This window comes from Andrographis paniculata, unplaced genomic scaffold (genome assembly GCF_009805555.1).
Source record: "Andrographis paniculata isolate CXL003 unplaced genomic scaffold, ASM980555v1 Contig35END, whole genome shotgun sequence".
NCBI classification, from domain to species: Eukaryota; Viridiplantae; Streptophyta; class Magnoliopsida; order Lamiales; family Acanthaceae; genus Andrographis; species Andrographis paniculata.
Window position 1 is genome coordinate 2,066,300 of NW_026137568.1, and position 17,811 is coordinate 2,084,110.

The 17,811-nt window shown below is 28.7% G+C and overlaps 1 protein-coding gene across 1 annotated transcript; it reads right to left on the bottom strand.

The window, feature by feature from the left end:
• Positions 1 to 13,022: 13,022 nt before the first annotated feature.
• LOC127248998 (plastid-lipid-associated protein 6, chloroplastic) lies at positions 13,023 to 15,415 on the bottom strand. Its single transcript, XM_051271585.1, has 4 exons — positions 15,099 to 15,415; positions 13,897 to 14,133; positions 13,660 to 13,786; positions 13,023 to 13,577 (listed from the first exon to the last, which is right to left on the bottom strand). Exons 1-4 carry the CDS (start codon positions 15,357 to 15,359, stop codon positions 13,363 to 13,365), a joined length of 840 nt encoding a protein of 279 aa, XP_051127542.1. The 5' UTR covers positions 15,360 to 15,415; the 3' UTR covers positions 13,023 to 13,362.
• Positions 15,416 to 17,811: the final 2,396 nt, after the last annotated feature.

A 17,811-nucleotide genomic window follows, 5' to 3' on the forward strand; every position in this document is an offset into this window, starting at 1 on the left:
TCTATCCTATACTAGTTTCATTGTTCTCTTGTCCTAGCACCATGTCTTTCATTTCTGGTTGTCTGAATACCTTTGTACTCTTTTACTTTGCATATTTAAATGGCATCAATGGAAATGTTCCGAATCCTGAGTTCCAGAATGAGGAAACATCTGAAAATCAGACGTCTGCGACTACAAACTCCGAGCTCATGGCATGTCGCATATGTAATAAAGTTTTCTCGAAGAAAGTACACCTTATTTTTCACTTTGAGACTCATTCTCAAGGTCAGACGATTAACAAGGAACAAAAGAATGCGAGGCAGATCGAAAACAAGAAAAGACCCGTGGATGTTTGCATAAAAAAGGAGGCACCGAGCCCTACACAATGCACAAGTAGCCGGACATCTTTCGAACAAGAACACCCCATGTCTGTAAGCTCTCTAGAAGCTATGTTTGCGCGTAAGGATAGGAAGAGTGCTACTCATCCGAACAAGATCCCAAGGACGAATGACGGCTCAGAACCCTTTTACATATTTCCTAAATTTCAGGCATCCGATATGTCTCTAAAACATGTTGGTCATCCTCAAGATCTGTCCTTGAAATCAACTTTGCCCGAGAATTTGTCTTTTGGGGATCTCCTTGGATCCTTGCAACCGATTCCGGGTACATTTGAGAGCCCTAAGGAAGGCGTATCACTGTGGGATGACCCGTTGCTTCTCGCTCAAGCAAGAGAACACGGTATGCGTTATGGCCAGATAGGTGCATCGTCTAACAAACAAGACACCGGAATGAAGTCTTCGATTAATCCGGTGGAAAAAGTCTCCAAGGAAATAATCGTTTTGAGCGATGATGAGGAAGATGAAGGCAAGAATAAGACCGAGGAGTTAGACTTAACTTTGAGGCTCTAAAATTATCGCAAATGAATGCATTTTATTTTATGTTTGCTTATGATGCAACTAGATTATAATGTACTTTAAATAAATCGTTTCGTTCCTTAATAATATTATGAGTTTTCGTTTTATGTTGCGCTTCTTATTATTATTATCTATTGAGAAATAATCACCATTCATATTGGTCGCTTTCATTTACTTTTTTACGTTAATAGTAGTTGAAATATGTGATTTGTGTCGATGAGTTTATTTGAAATGCTTCGCATGGAAAATAATCGAACAAGAAACCTCATTTAAGAGGAAATCAATGATTGAAAAAGTCGCGTGAAGAATGCGTATCCGTTTGAGTTAATGTTTCGGCTATGGAGATGAGAAAAACACATGTTCGACGATAACTAAACATTCTTAAGTTAATGAGAACACATTTTCTTCGACTATTTAGAATCATCGATAGCTACGAAAGAGTTGGGTAAGCATTTACACCGACTAATACTCTAAATCTTAGTTGGCATTTTAAAAAATTATGCAATATTCAATATCTTAGTTTGTTTTTGTTTGTGATTTGAAACACAAATCACCACTATTTATGATGTACGGTTTTTTTTTAAAAAAAATTATACTCCCTCGTCCAGCTGGAAAGTACACATATTTCTATTTTGGGACGTCCAATTACAAAGTAACCATTTCATTAAGTACCCCATTTTTTCCACAAATACCCCTACTTTACATCACATCATTACTTTTATAACAAAAAAATAAAGGCAAAAATGTCATTTCACTACTTTTACCTACCCATTATAATTAAAATACTATTATTCCTTAATCTCCACGCCAAAAGTAAATGTATACTTATTTTGTGGACGGAAGAAGTATTAAATTTCTTTTTATAAAATATCACAGCAAAATACTATTTCACTCTGTTTCAGATCATAAATAACACCTAATAGGGATATCATTTTATTAGAAAAAAATTTCATATAATCTTAATAAATAAAATATATATTATACATAATCAATATAAATTAGTTTTTTAAATGTATATAAATAGTTTTGTTTATTTAGAAGAAAAAGTATATATATTTTTGGTGAATTTTACTTAGAAAATGGGAGAATAAATATCAACCAAAATTTAGATAATAATTAATGTTATAGATAGGATAATAATAATAATAATAATAATAATATAATGTAGTATATCATTTTATTTCCTCCTTAGTGATAGATATAATTCTCATTATTTCAATTTTAACTTAAAAATTATATAATGAAGTATGTTATGATTGATAATAGTAATTTACATATTTTAATTTTTATATAATGGTTAATGTAAATATCCTCTACAAGCTCTAATAGATTTAGCTTTCATTCAATAGGATTGGCTTGTTTTGGGATGGGATGATATAAAACATAAATTTATTTTTCCAAATTTATGTTAGTAAATAAAGTATGGTTTGGCTCTAAAATTTTGTATTTTAGTTTTTTGATGAATAATTATTAGATATGATTTTAGTCAAAAATGTTATTCTTACATGGAATTATAATGTTACATAATAAATAAATCAATAAATAATCAAAACCATATATATATATATATATAACAAGTAGAAGTGTCTATAATTTCAAAACTTTTAAAACTGAAAGGATGGGTTCTTTTGTGGTTTTAAGACAGGTTTTTATTATTTATATTTTTTTTTTCTAAAAATATCACATCAAATAATTATTTTTTTTTATATATTATACAATAAATTTATTTTATATTCAAAACATTACATTAACATCTATTTATATCATATCAAACAACTATTGAAATTCAACTTTTAACTGTTTAAAAATTCAAATCCAAAAACTAAAATCCACAAACAAACACACTAAGGTTGTGTTCTATGTGGGTTTTACGACATATTTTTACTATTAAAATTCTTTTTTTTTTTCAAAAATATCACATCAAACAATTATTTTTTTAATATTATACAACAAATTTATTTTACATTTAAAACATCACATCAACTTTTATTTATATTACACTAAACAACTATTCAAATTCAATTTTTTACTATTCAAAAATTCAAATAAAAAAACTAAAACTCACGTACAAACCCGGGCGGGTCTGTTCGTTTGGGGTTTGGATTTTGAGTTGGGATTTGAACAGTAAAAAATTTGAATTTGAATAGTTGTATAATGTGATATAAATAGGTGTTGATGTGATATTTTGAATGCAAAATTGATTTTTAGTATAATGTAAAAAATAAAAAATAGATATTTGATTTGACCTTTTTAGGAAAAAAAATTAGATGAATACTCCCTCCGTCCTAGAAAATGTGAGACTATTACTGTGGATACGAGAATTTAGGTAAAATATAATTAGTAAATAATTAAGAAGTGTATTAGTAAAAATAATTATTATTTAGTAAAAATAATTATAGATTAAGATTAAGATAAATAAATAGTTTAATTAACATTAAGAAAATTATAAAATTTAAAATTTAAAATGCTATTAAAGTGCATAATTATATTTCCAAAAATAGAAAAGACAAGTTATATGAGACGGACGAAAATAAAAAATATGAACAGATTATGTGAAACGGAGGAAGTAATATATTTAAAATCCAATCCTCCAAACAAACACCCCCTAAATATTTTTTTAGTAATTCAATATTTTAAATAAATAACGTAACTATATATTAAATATAATTATATTAATAAAAAAAAAAATTTAAATTTCACCTAACGAATACAAACAAAATTAAAAATACAGTAGAAACTGAAAGCCCTGACACAAACAGTTGTTTTCGATAGCCTCGAGACTCTGCAGCGTGGGGCCCACTAAAGACTGCAAATTCCGTCTTATCTGATACTTATTTCAAATAAATATATATAAATAAAATAATTTATTTAAGTCTGGCATATGATGACGTAATATATAATTTTTTATTTAATTATTTGGGGAATTATTACGTAGGGATATTGTTGCAATAAATGCATGCCGGATTTCCGTTGCAATAAATTTCTTGGTAGAAAATAAAAAACTGTGACTGTTCCTCCCAGCGCCCAAACTGAAAATTTAAAGCTGGGTTTGGTTATCAGCTGTGTTTAAATTAATTCTATTTAATTCTATAGGTATGTTTGTTCGCGAGGTGGTAGGTTTAAATTTTAAATAATAAATATTTTAAATTAAAAATAATTATTTGATATTTTTTTTTGTTTAATTATTTTTGTATATTTTATTTAAATGTATTTATTTTTTATTATAATATAAATAATTATATAAATATCAAAATATTTTTTAACTTTTGTATAAAATTATAAATTTTTTATTACATATATACATAAAATATAGAATACAAAAATATAAAAAATCATCTTATATATTCTTTACTAACTAATAAAATATTATTCATATGTCTGCCTCAAAGGGTCACATTTATATTTAAATATCTTTCTATTATTAGTATTATAAAACACTAATGAAAATATTTTTGCAATTTTTTTTTAAAATTTTGTATAAAATTTTAATATAATAACCAATATTTAAAGATCAACACGAAAAAAGTAAATAAGAACAGAAGTAGTATTATTTTTACTATATTATAAAATTTCAAAATTTACCTTTGAATTGAGACGGATAAAATGTCACTCAAATCTTCAATCGTTGTACCTTTTTAATTAATAAATATGTTTAAAATTTTAATTTTTTAATAAATTAATTTATACTATCAATCATATAAACATTTATATTTGTATTATATAAAATTTTATTATTTATAAAATACTCCATCCGTCATTATTTTCATTTTACTCAATCCCATCAATTGATATTTTTTTATATTTTATGAACTTTACTAATTTAATATATATTTAATAAATATAAATTAATTTAATTAATTTTATAAAATTAGAGCCTGATTTTTTAACCGAATTTCAGAAACTTTTACTGTTTGAATACTGTTGGTTTGGATTTTGGTCAGAGGCTGGGTTGCAATTCATTTACAGGTGCTGCGTTTGGCAGCTTTTTCATTTTTATTTTATTTTTTGTTTTTTTTTTCTAAATTCAAATTTTATTGTAAAATAATTATTTGATAATTATTTATATTAGAGTTAAATGAAAATACTAAATACAATATATATAATTTTATAGAAAATAAAATTTTTTATAAGCCAAATTAATAAAATTTAAAAAAAAATATATATGTTGATATAATAAAATTTCATAATTAAATTATACTATTATTAATTTTATAAATTTAAATTTAATTACACATTTATATTATTATATTCATTAGTGATCAAATCAATACATATCAAAACTCTTCAAATTCAAACCAAACCTACGCACAAAATAAATACATAAATTCAAACGTATCTTAAAATTCAAATAAAAATAAAAATCAAACTCAAACTTAATTACCGCCCTATAGAAACACACCCTTAGTTTATGTTAATCATAAATAAATATATTGTTTTATTGATTTGTATTATATATAATTTTATTCTCTATAAAATAATATTCATATTATATATATTATTGAGATATGAATTTTAAAGTATTTAAATACATATTCTAAATTTTTTTAATAATATATTTTTTATTTTAAAATTACTAACAACAACCCCTCTAAAAAGATAATAATAAAATAATACTCCATCCGTCCTATTGAAATGTTACCATTTTTCATTTTTGTCCGTCCCAAAACAAGGTTATCATTTCCTACTTTAGTAATTGTACAACGTACTTAACATAATAAATACTCTTTCAACTTACAATATATTACACAAATGTCATTATTTTTATATTACACCATACTAATAGGGGTATTTTTGTCCTTTTTACTACAATCCAATATAATTATAATATTTAAAAATATACGTGCAAAAAGCAAACGTCACACTTCCAACTGGACGGAGAGAGTATCATAATTTAGTATTATTAACTAATTAAATATTATCATCTTAAAAATCATGTCCCTAATCAAATGTATCATTTCAATCGGACGGAGGAAGTAATATTTATACCGTATATATTTTATTAAAATATAGGGTTCGTATTTTTTATGGGTGTATTTTTTTACGTTCGGTAAAAATAATTGTATTGGTAATATAAAAATAATAATATTTTGTATTAAATTGCTAACTTTTGGGGAATGAATAAAATGTATATATTTCATCTGTTCCACTGCCCTTTTCGGGTTTTACGATAGATTAAAAAATAATAATATTTTTTTGTGAGTAAAAATATGAGTTTTTGACCCTTTTTGTTTAACTTTATGTATATATTAATTGTACGTATAATGGTATATGTGTATGTTGAATTTTTTAAATAATATTTATGAAAAATCATTTCACTAAAAAAATACTAAGTGAACTAACCCATAGTGTGTACTTGTAAGATTTTGCTTTTGTTTTTAATATTCTAAAATCCCCTAAAATATCAAATCAAATCACCTAATTTTCATTTATTATATTATACTAAAATTTAATTTTATATTTAAAACACAACATCTGTACATATTCCGGCAAATTTTCGGCCATAGTCCGGCAAGTCTTCCGGAAAAGCTCAATTCCGTCTCATTCTTGTTCGCCGGAACTCCGACTTATTGAGGTGTCACTTAAGTCAAAAATCAAAATTGTTTTACCTTTTGGGACAAAACATCATTATTGGAGGTAGAACATAATTTGTCTTACGGATAGAGAATATCCTAGACCCGACTTTATTCCCAGGCTTTTCAATTTATCTGGTTGTCGAAATAATTTATTGTATTATTTTTATTATTTAATTTACTATATCACATAATAATACAATATTATTATTATTATTATTATTATTATTATTATTATTATTATTATTTCCCAATATTATTATTGTAATAACATATATTTTGCTAAATTAATCATTAAGAAAAAGTGATAATTAGACATATGTGCATAACCTCTTTTGCAATTTTTTCTTTGTTAAAAATGCAATTTTTAAATATTTATATTTATTTTTAAAAATAATTATAGATATTTAATAAAATAATATTTAAAAAAATTTATATAATAATTTAACAGTTCAATAAATATAGAGTTGTTTGCATTTAATCTTATTTACATATTTGAAATTAATGTTCACTTCCAACAACTCACATCACTCTTTTTAAAGTTTGTTTGCATTTTTTTTTTATCCTTATTTATTAATGATAGTTATTTATAATACTTTCTAAATATTTGTACCTTTTCCTTTGGGGAAAAATAAATGTGTTTATTGTAAATTTAAATAAAAAATTAAATTTAAATAGTTATTGACGTTAAAAGAATACAATATTATACTCCCTCCATTCACGTACAAAATAAATATTTATTTTTGGTGCGGTGTTTAAGAAATAATATTATTTTAATTATAGTGGATAATTAAAATTAGTGTAATGACATTTTTGCCTTTACTTTTTGGTGTAAAAGTAATGATGTGATGTAAAGTAAGTATATTTACCGGAAAAAAATGAGGTATTTAATAAAATATTTACTGTGTAATTGGACGTCCCAAAATAGAAATATGTATACTTTCTAGTTGGACGGAGGAAGTATTTTACTTAGTTGTCCATCACAATTATTTATTTGTTCGGATGGTTTAGTGACGGAAAAGTAACATTGTGACGGTGAGGTCATAAATTCAAATTTAACGTCTCTATTTGTCTAATTTGCAGATTATTAAATTCTGACTTAAAAAATTCTCGCATCATTAAAAAAAAAAAACGAAACTCAATAATATTTAAAAAACAAACATAAGATATAAGAATATTTTTGTCTCACACAACTATATTTTTATATATTAAATACTTCATTCGTCTTACATATCATGCAATTTTTTTTTTTTTATTTGTCTCACATATTCTGTAATATTTTCAAATAAAAAAATAATTAACTACACTTTATCTTATCACATCATTCATAAAAATATATATATATACACTTCTCTCTCGTCGTATCACCTAATTTACAATGTATTCTACTTAATACTATTCATCTAAATTATCGTACCTAAAATTAAATCTTTCACCATATATATGAACGGAGGTAGTATTATTTCACAAATTTGGTGTAAAAATCAAATAAGTGTATTACTCTCCGACAGAGGTAGAATTTGTTAAGACATGCACATTAATTTCTTTTAATCTGTTCAATAAGAAAGTATTTATTTTTATTTTTAATAATTATATTATCTATCTAACATTAAAAATATTATTACAATTTATAATATATAACACAAATATTATTATTTTTATATTATATAATACTAGTTATTTTTGGTTTTTTACTAGATTTGAGACCCAACCCAATCACTTTAACTTGGACTTGAATTGAATCCAAGTCTAAGCCCAATATACATTATAATTTATGTAATTTTTTTTTTTTAAAAAAAATTATATTATCTCCATTCCATATAATTTGACATCTATAATGTAGATAAGAGATTTTAAAAAGTGACATAATTAAAAATGATTAAAAAGTATATTATTAAAAACAGTTGGGGTACAATACAAATAATTATAGATTAAAATTAAAATAATTAATTTAATTAAAATTAATATTATTATATATTATAAAATTTAAAATATGATCGAAATAAATATTTTGATAGATTTTTCAAATAAAATAAAATAAAAAACTAAAAAGAAATAAAAAGAATGAATTAAATTACATGTTTGTAATTTTAATAACTATTAAAAATATAAATAAAAATATAAATAAAAATAAAAATAAAAATAATATTTTATAATTCACCATAGTGCCATAACCAAACTATATTGTAATCCTTAATTTCCTCTCGAATATGGATGTAGGGATCATTTGGTTTGTTCTTTTCTTCTTCTCTTCTCACTATTTTCAATGAAAATATTTTATTCATATTTTCCATAAAAATACGTTATTATTTCATAAAATATTTAAACAATAATAAAAACTACTTCATTCAAACAATATCACAATTCTCCAAAATATTATTCCCTTCGTTCAATACAATAATCTTGTTACGCACAAAAAATAATAATAATAATAATAATAATAATAATAATAATAAGGTATCCAGAGTCAGTCGGTGGGTTCTCAGTCGGTTGGTTCTCAATCAGATAAGCAAGTCAGATGGTCCGCGGTCGAGCAAGCAGGTCGGATTATCCGCAGTCGGATAAATGGGTCGGTTGATACAAAGGTTGGCTGCTATGGGGGTCGGTCGAAAAAGGAAGTCGGGCGAAGAAAGGTCTGTTGATAGGTCAGACGATTGAAGAGACCAAATAGTGGTCGTTTGATGGGGCGACCAGTGAGTCTTTTGATCTGGCGACCAATTATGTATCTAGATTGGTCGGTTGGTCGGTCGTTGGGTTATGCGGTTGGCGAGGCGGTTAAAGACATGTGTCAATGAAAGAGGCAGTTCTGAGTTCTGTAACTGGTGGGAACGGTTGGTGAAACAGTGCGACGGTTCTGAACGTTTTCTTCAAAGAATATTTAAGGATTTGGATCATCATTTGGCAAGGCATCTTCAATCAACTTCAACAAAGCGAAGTCAGATTTGGGGATCACCACTTTAAATTTCAGTCTTTTATTTTCCAGTTTATTTTCTGTACCATTTAGAGATTCCTAATCTCAGGCACTAATTAATCAAGTTTAAGGATATTTTCTATATCTTTGAATTTTACTTTATTTTTGTTGAAAAATTGCATCAACAAATTGGCGACCACAGTGGGAGAAAATTGCTGATCCATATGGCAAATTTTCAATTCCACAGTACAGCCGTTGGCTTTATCACGGCAGAAGAAGCTTCCCAACTACGGGCCGAATTGACAGCAGGTTTTCGGCAAATGTACGACCAGTAGATAGCAAATCTGCAGGCAATACATGACGCAATGCAAAACTTGATGGAGCAATCAAAATTCATGTTGAATTCGGTTCCTGCACCGCCAGAAATGTCATGCCCCCAAACGGACAACGCCATTCCTGAGCATATACCCCGTCAGACAGACTGGAGACAGGACCAAACAGGAGGACAGGCCCGACCAGGGACGACCGAATGGACGGAGACAGGTCGGCAGGATCACGACGCCTGGACGGACCATGGTCGGGAAGACCACACCGACTGGACGGACCATGGTCGGGAGGACCACACCGAATGGACGGACCGTAGTCGGGACAACCACACCGACTGGATGGACAAAGGTCGGGAGGACCACGCCGACTGGACGAATACAGATCGGGAAGACCACACCGACTGGATGGACAAAGGTCGGGAGGACCACGCCGACTGGACGAATACAGATCGGGAAGACCACGTCGACTGGACGGACAAAAATCGGGAGGACTACGTAACCTGGACGGATACAGGTCAGGAGGACCCCGCCGAATGGACGGATACAGGTCAGGAGGACCCCGCCGAATGGACGGACACGGGTTAGGTCGCCGACCATAACTTTTCAGGCGAGCAAAAGAATGACAGAACAACAGTGGCCGAAAGGAGGAATAAGTCGGACGGGAGTCTGAATACAATGGTAGTGCAAGATCGACCAACGTCCAGGCCAGCACCAGTCCGCGATAAATGGAGGTCGGGTCCAACGTAGCCTCAAAGGATGGAGGTCGGATCTGAGGCTGACGTAGCCTCGGATGCTAACCTACTAACTCCTAAAACATCATAAGAAATGATGCTTAGGAGTCTTGAGGAGGAGGCATGTTGTTACGCACAAAAAATAATAATAATAATAATAATAATAATAATAATAATAATAAGGTATCCAGAGTCAGTCGGTGGGTTCTCAGTCGGTTGGTTCTCAATCAGATAAGCAAGTCAGATGGTCCGCGGTCGGGCAAGCAGGTCGGATTATCCGCAGTCGGATAAATGGGTCGGTTGATACAAAGGTTGGCTGCTATGGGGGTCGGTCGAAAAAGGAAGTCGGGCGAAGAAAGGTCTGTTGATAGGTCAGACGATTGAAGAGACCAAATAGTGGTCGTTTGATGGGGCGACCAGTGAGTCTTTTGATCTGGCGACCAATTATGTATCTAGATTGGTCGGTTGGTCGGTCGTTGGGTTATGCGGTTGGCGAGGCGGTTAAAGACATGTGTCAATGAAAGAGGCAGTTCTGAGTTCTGTAACTGGTGGGAACGGTTGGTGAAACAGTGCGACGGTTCTGAACGTTTTCTTCAAAGAATATTTAAGGATTTGGATCATCATTTGGCAAGGCATCTTCAATCAACTTCAACAAAGCAAAGTCAGATTTGGGGATCACCACTTTAAATTTCAGTCTTTTATTTTCCAGTTTATTTTCTGTACCATACAGTGTTTAGAGATTCCTAATCTCAGGCACTAATTAATCAAGTTTAAGGATATTTTCTATATCTTTGAATTTTACTTTATTTTTGTTGAAAAATTGCATCAACAAATCTTATTTATCATTTTTTTTTCTCAAAACAATAGTCTTATTTCTATAAATAATCATATCATCGTAAAATTGCCCATACTTTTGCATTTTTACTACACAATTGTCGCTACTTTTTACACTAATACACTTACAAAGGCAAAAAAGTCTTTTATCCATACATTTTACCAACTATCAATATAGTATCAATATTCTTTAAATTCCATATTAACACTGTAATTCTTGGGATGAGGGAGTATTACAATTCTCAATAATAATTACTCCATTTGGGATACCTATGCCATTTTTTTTTAATTATTCATAATAAATAATTTTATTTACTTGTAATTTATTATTAGTACTTTAACTAATATAATCAATTCATCACTTTTTTAAAATTTACCACACTATCTTTATTACTAACTCTTTAATACTTTTTATTTATTTATTTATTTATAATACCTTCATTATATTTTGAGTAAACTGTTTTTTAGTCTAGTAACTAGACCCCCTTATCATTTTAGTCCCGTAGGTGGAGTCTGTCGCAAACTAGTCCCATAAGTGAAAAATTTTCGCTGTTTTAGTCCTCCGGCGCCGGAGACGCCCGCGTGGCTCGCCGGAGGTGACGTGTCCGCCAGGTGTCTGTCAGCGACACCTGGCGGACACGTAGATTTAATTTTTATTTTTTTTTATTTTTTTTAAAATTAAATCAAATTAAAAAATTAAAAATATATAAATAAAATTAAAAATAAATTAAAAATAAGTTTTAAAAAAAATTAAAAAATTAAAAAAATAAAAAAAAATCCACGTGTCCGCCAGGTCAGCGCGGTGTTGCTGACCTGGCGGACACGTCTACCTCCGGCGAGCCACGCGGGCTTCTCCGGCGCCGGAGGACTAAAACAGCGAAAACTTCTTACTTATGGGACTAGTTTGCGACAGACTCCACTTACGGGACTAAAATGATAAGGGGTCCAGTTACGAGACTAAGAAAACAGTTTACCCTTATATTTTTTTATCTATACCATTTTTATACTAATGTACTACTATTTTTTATTTTCATGTTCAAAATTTGTGGCATAAGAAGCTCAAACGGAAGGACTAATAAATATCCCACCAAATTTAAAATAATAAAATATACAATTTTTATATTATATGTGTGTATATATATATTAATGTGATTTATTCGAAAATTTATTTTACTGAGAGCGAAAATTTACTATCCGTTTGCTAAAAAGTTTCACTTCATGAGAATTTATTTAACTACGTTGTCATGTTTGTGTATTGGCGGTCATATTTGAAAATTAACTTGTGGATACAAAATAATCGAATAAACTTAAATTGAGCTAAATCATAACTATAAACAATCATTGTAAATTAAAATTAAAGACCAAATTAAATTGTGGGAATTGGAGAAGATATTGTCTAAAGTATTATCATTTGGTGCAATTGATTGATTGAATTTTTCTTCTCTTTTTAATGGAATTTCTTACTTATTATTGTTTCGAACGAGTTATAAATCAATTTTAATTCCCGTTATTACTGTGACTTGCCTTGTGAGATTATTAAATTATGTCGAAAATTTACCTAAACTGCACTCGAAAAGTAATAACCGCGGATTACCACTACTATAACATATTTAAAAATTTCATTCAAGTAACTTATAATTAGTCTTTCGTTAGAACCAAATCACAACACACACACACATATATATATATATATATATAAAAGAACATACAAGAACCACGCAGATCTGACATCTCTAATATAGTCGGACAATACATAATAAATACACAACTTATATTAATATAATACAAACATAATATACTGGAGATATACACAATTCATGTTGTTTCAATAGCAATCACATATATGTTTGTGTATATCGTTATAATGCGCTGAAATTATAATTTAATACCAAACCCAAATTAAATTTTCTCAAACCAAACCCAAAGAAACACACCCGAAAGATTTTGTTTCAAAGAGCAGTACTTATTATATATATATATACACAGATATATGCACAGAGAGATCAAACAATAAATCATCACTTGTATATGTAAGAAATCTGACGTGAAGCAAAGGAAAATTAACTTACAGAAACCAGTAGGACTGCTGAATTTTTCTCAGGAGATGACAAACACCCTAAGCTCTCCCCTATCTCCTCGAGTCACTCGCAAATCCGAGTCTACGTATGTAACCTCGAATTCGCCACTTCCTGTGTTGGATTGCGATCTTAAAAAGTCTGGTATCCGCGGCACATCCAGTGGGGGTAGCTGCTGCAAGTTTCCAGTAGGTTTCACAGTCGTTTTCTCAAATGTTATCTTGATATTGCTAGTCCCTGTTCGAGAAATATTACAGAAGATCATTTTATCGAATAATACAGAAAAACGTCGAGTCATTTTGAAATGTAAGCTAACCACCTATAAGTTCAAATTTGTGAGCTAATGTGGCAGTGACTTCTGCGGAGGGTAAAGGCCACGGGGCACCCAATTCGAGCTCAACAATGTTGTCGAAGTCCTTGCTAAAGACATCAATCCTTTGAAACACCTATTTGTAAACAAAATATAACATAATTCAAGATTCATTTTTATTTATCAGTAAGCTTATCGATTTTCCAGAGATGATGTTAGGTTGTTGTTTCAGTTCACTATTGATACCTGTCCGAGGGTTATGGGAAGGAGCCTTCCAGTGGGTGGTCCGGGACGGCTACCTCCAAGAGTGCGTGATGAGAATGCGCTACTGTATATCAACTTCCACCTGCCTTGTAGTTTATCAAGCTCAAGTGATAGATCTACAAAACCTCCGGCTGATTCCAGCTCCTTTGCTGCAGCATCAGCATTCCGAAGATCATTTTCAGTTGCCGCAAGACCTCTATTTAATCCGGAAACCGCACTCTGTAATTAAAGAGGCGTGCATACAATAAAAAACCAAATGTTCAAACAATTTCAGAAATGTACACTGGAAAACTATCCCCTATTTGGTATTTGAACAATCATGAGAACCCGTTTGTAGTTTATGCAACGAGCTTTTAGGGGTCATTGTTCGTTTCCACCACCCATTGATGGCCAAAGGTCATATATTCAGAACATATATAGACTACGGCATACTTTCTAAAGCATAGATACAGCACCACAGCCTGTAGGTTCCTGATGGAAGTTTTTTGTTCCCAATGTTCGTCATTCCTTCAAATGAATACATCTCTATTTGTTCAAGAAAACAGCTTAGATCGACACACTCTTCTTGCCTATATGTTTTCAACAATTATCATAGAATTATTCATTCCTTGGAAGATTGTGGCATTCATTTACTCATTACTATGTATTGAGCACAATAAGGCCAGATTTATGTAATATATGAAATACTTGTTCATAATCAAATCTAAATAAGCTGTAGTAATGTGGCTTGAAAAGAAATACATGATCAAGCACAAAACTAACTTTCTGCAGTTTAATTCCATCTTCTAAAGTGTGCTAGGACTTGGAATATAATATTTGTTGCATCAATATGACACATCAATCAAGTGGAAAATAGCTAAAGATGTTCCATGTATACACACAAACTTTGGTACAAATACTTGCAATTTGGATTGAAGAAATGTTCTAGTGACAACAATGAGATTCAATAGCAGAAAAGAAATACAGATAACAAATTTGCAGGACCAAAATTAGTGAGTATTAACATTGCTGAGGCAAAAATCATCGCACTTGGAAAACACGAACTCAAGCATAAAAAGCAAAAGAGAATCAATGCTGTCAAACCAACATAAATGTACCCTAACCATTCAAATTTGAGCGAAAATTGGAACGAAAAAGTAAATCAGAGTAATAGAAACAATCAGAAGCAAGGGTAAATAGCATACCAACAATTTGAGCTTAAGCGATGAAATGTATTCATCAGTGGACGCTTTATTGCTCCCGGAAGGTTGAATATATTCAACTCCACCGGCAGACGACCGACAGTCAATGCCTCCTTTGAAATTAGAGTTTCTGCTGCTGCGGCGGCGGCGGAAAAGCTGAGGTCTGCAAATTGCAGCGGTTGAAGAAGAATATGGTGTAGAAAATTGGGGGAGCGATTGAGGATGAGAGCGCGGAATGGCCGCGGATTGAAGAACAGACGCCATGGGCAGGCACAAGCAACGAGGAATGAGGAAAATGTGATTTCTGATTGGGTGGTGTTATTTTGTTCGGAATGCTTCTGATTTATATTTATATTTTATTATTTATTATTTATTATTTTTAACGTGGCTATATTTTAAATGTTTTTGTTTTGAGTACAAGTAAATACATTTGCTCAATCAACCGGTTTCAAACAGCCGGTTCAAACCGGCGGTGAATTGAAACCCTTGTCAAACTATAAGAGCATTCTTTTTATCTCTTTTATCCACGTCATATTTATCTCAATATTCAAATTATTTTATTTATCACTCGTTATAGTAAATTATTTTTAACATGTTATTTTTACTATTTTATAAATCCACAATAATTTATTTATTTCTATATATTTTTCTTATGTAATAATGTATATAAATAATTTATTTATTTATTTATATATATTTCTATATATTTTTATTATCTAATAATATTTTTATATAAAAGTATTATGTTTTAACTTTTAAAATATTAATCTATATAAATTTTAATAATTAAAATTATTCAAAGTAAATCAACCTATATATTAATTAAAAATAACATAAAAAAGAATCATAATATAATATAAACTTATAAAATACATATATTAACACTATAACTTAAGAATTATTATTTTTATTATCAAACCCTATCGAACAATTTTATTTAAATACTGATTGAAAATATCAGTATTTTCACTAGTCATTTCGTTTAATTGAATATAAAAAGGTAGAAAATTGGTTAATGAAATTTAAATATATTTATAGATAATTTATGTTAAATTTTTAAAAATTTAAAATTTAAAATTTTTTTGGATAGTTTTTCATTTTTTTTAAATTTTTGTTTTTGAAGGTAATGAGTTCTTGATAAAAGTAATAAATTTTGATAACCGTATTTCTTATTAGAGGTAATGAGTTTTGTTATAATAAAAACTAAAAAGACAATGATAGTAATGAAATAGATGACCGTAGGAGATGTTCTAATAGAACTTAGAAATGACAATGTGTATGAATAGACTGGACCACCTATTTATTTTGGGTTGCGTCAAATTATTTTTTATATCGAATTGGGTATGAATATGATCTTATATATATCTTTATCGGGTTCGCATCGGATTCATGGTCTAACTGTAGACCTGAATCGGATTAGGATTCGAACTAGAGCCCATTAATATATTAATAATAGAATAAATTATATAATATCTTTTGTAATTTAAAAAAAAAATAGAGAAAATATTCTGTATTTTTTTTTATTACGTGAAACTTTTATATTAAATTAGAATACGTACAAAACATTTTTCGTCTAAATATGATGTTTGATTTAAACATCCATTTAATTATAAATGTTTTATACAAATAAAAGTGAAATAAATCTTAAAGAAAAACAAAATAGAGAGTAATGTAACAAACAAACAAAAAAAAAAGTGAAATAAATCTTATTTAAAAAGGTAAAATATAGTATTTTAAAATAAATAAATAAATAATTTATAACTATCTATTTAATAAATTTTTTGAAGACATATTACCTATTTATTTTTTTAAAAAAATATAAAATTAATGATTGGTCAATTATTTATTTATTATCCAAGTGAGGTTATTTAAGATATTTAATTTTTTTTCTTTGTATAAAATTTACATAATTAAAATTAAGTGTGCATTTATAATCAAACATCAATTTTGGATGAAGAATGCATTTTGTGCATAATTTAATTTAACACATGAAATTTTACACAATAATATGAAGTATTTTATACATTTTTACTTAAACACAAGTGATATTATGCAATTTATCATTAATAATATAAAAATTATATATTTTTTGAAAAAGAATTATAACAATATAATTATATTAAAAATACTTTTTTATGGTTTGAGTTATTTATTTATTAGGATTTTATTATAATATTTTTAATATAATATACTACATCTGTTCCGGTCCAATGTACATATTTAGTTTTTGTAATGAATTAAAGAAATGATTGTATTTAATTGATCACTGAAAATATATAATATTGTTTTAATATTTTTGCCCTTTATGTACTAATAAATAAATATTTTTTTAAAATTTGTTTTGTATTTATATATGATTGTATTTAATTTATAATATTGATTATTTTTGCCCTTTATGTATTATTTAATTGTATTTTGCCCTTTTGATTGATGTTTGCAGTTTGTTTGGACGACAGATGGACTTTAATTGAAGATTGAGCCTTCGTTATTTCAGCCCAATTGTCATAGAGGCCATTTAGCACGTCTTAAAAACTGGTCGAATATGGTGATTGTGATCTAAGTGATGATATGTCTCACAGATAATAAATTTTCCATGAAAAAGGAATTTATTCGGTTACAACAGATTTATTGTGGAATATGAGCAGAAGTTTATTGGATTATGTAAGTGGGTGTTTTGAGTGAAAGATTGGGTGATTATCGAAAATAGGGATTGTAA

Excerpts from the sequence above, each read along its gene's own strand:
- LOC127248998 (XM_051271585.1), bottom strand. The coding sequence starts at position 15,359 with ATGGCGTCTGTTCTTCAATCCGCGGCCATTCCGCGCTCTCATCCTCAA. Across the intron at positions 14,134-15,098 it reads CGCTTAAGCTCAAATTGTTG|AGTGCGGTTTCCGGATTAAA; the intron begins GTATGCTATTTA and ends CTTTAATTACAG. Across the intron at positions 13,787-13,896 it reads TTCCCATAACCCTCGGACAG|GTGTTTCAAAGGATTGATGT; the intron begins GTATCAATAGTG and ends GTTTACAAATAG.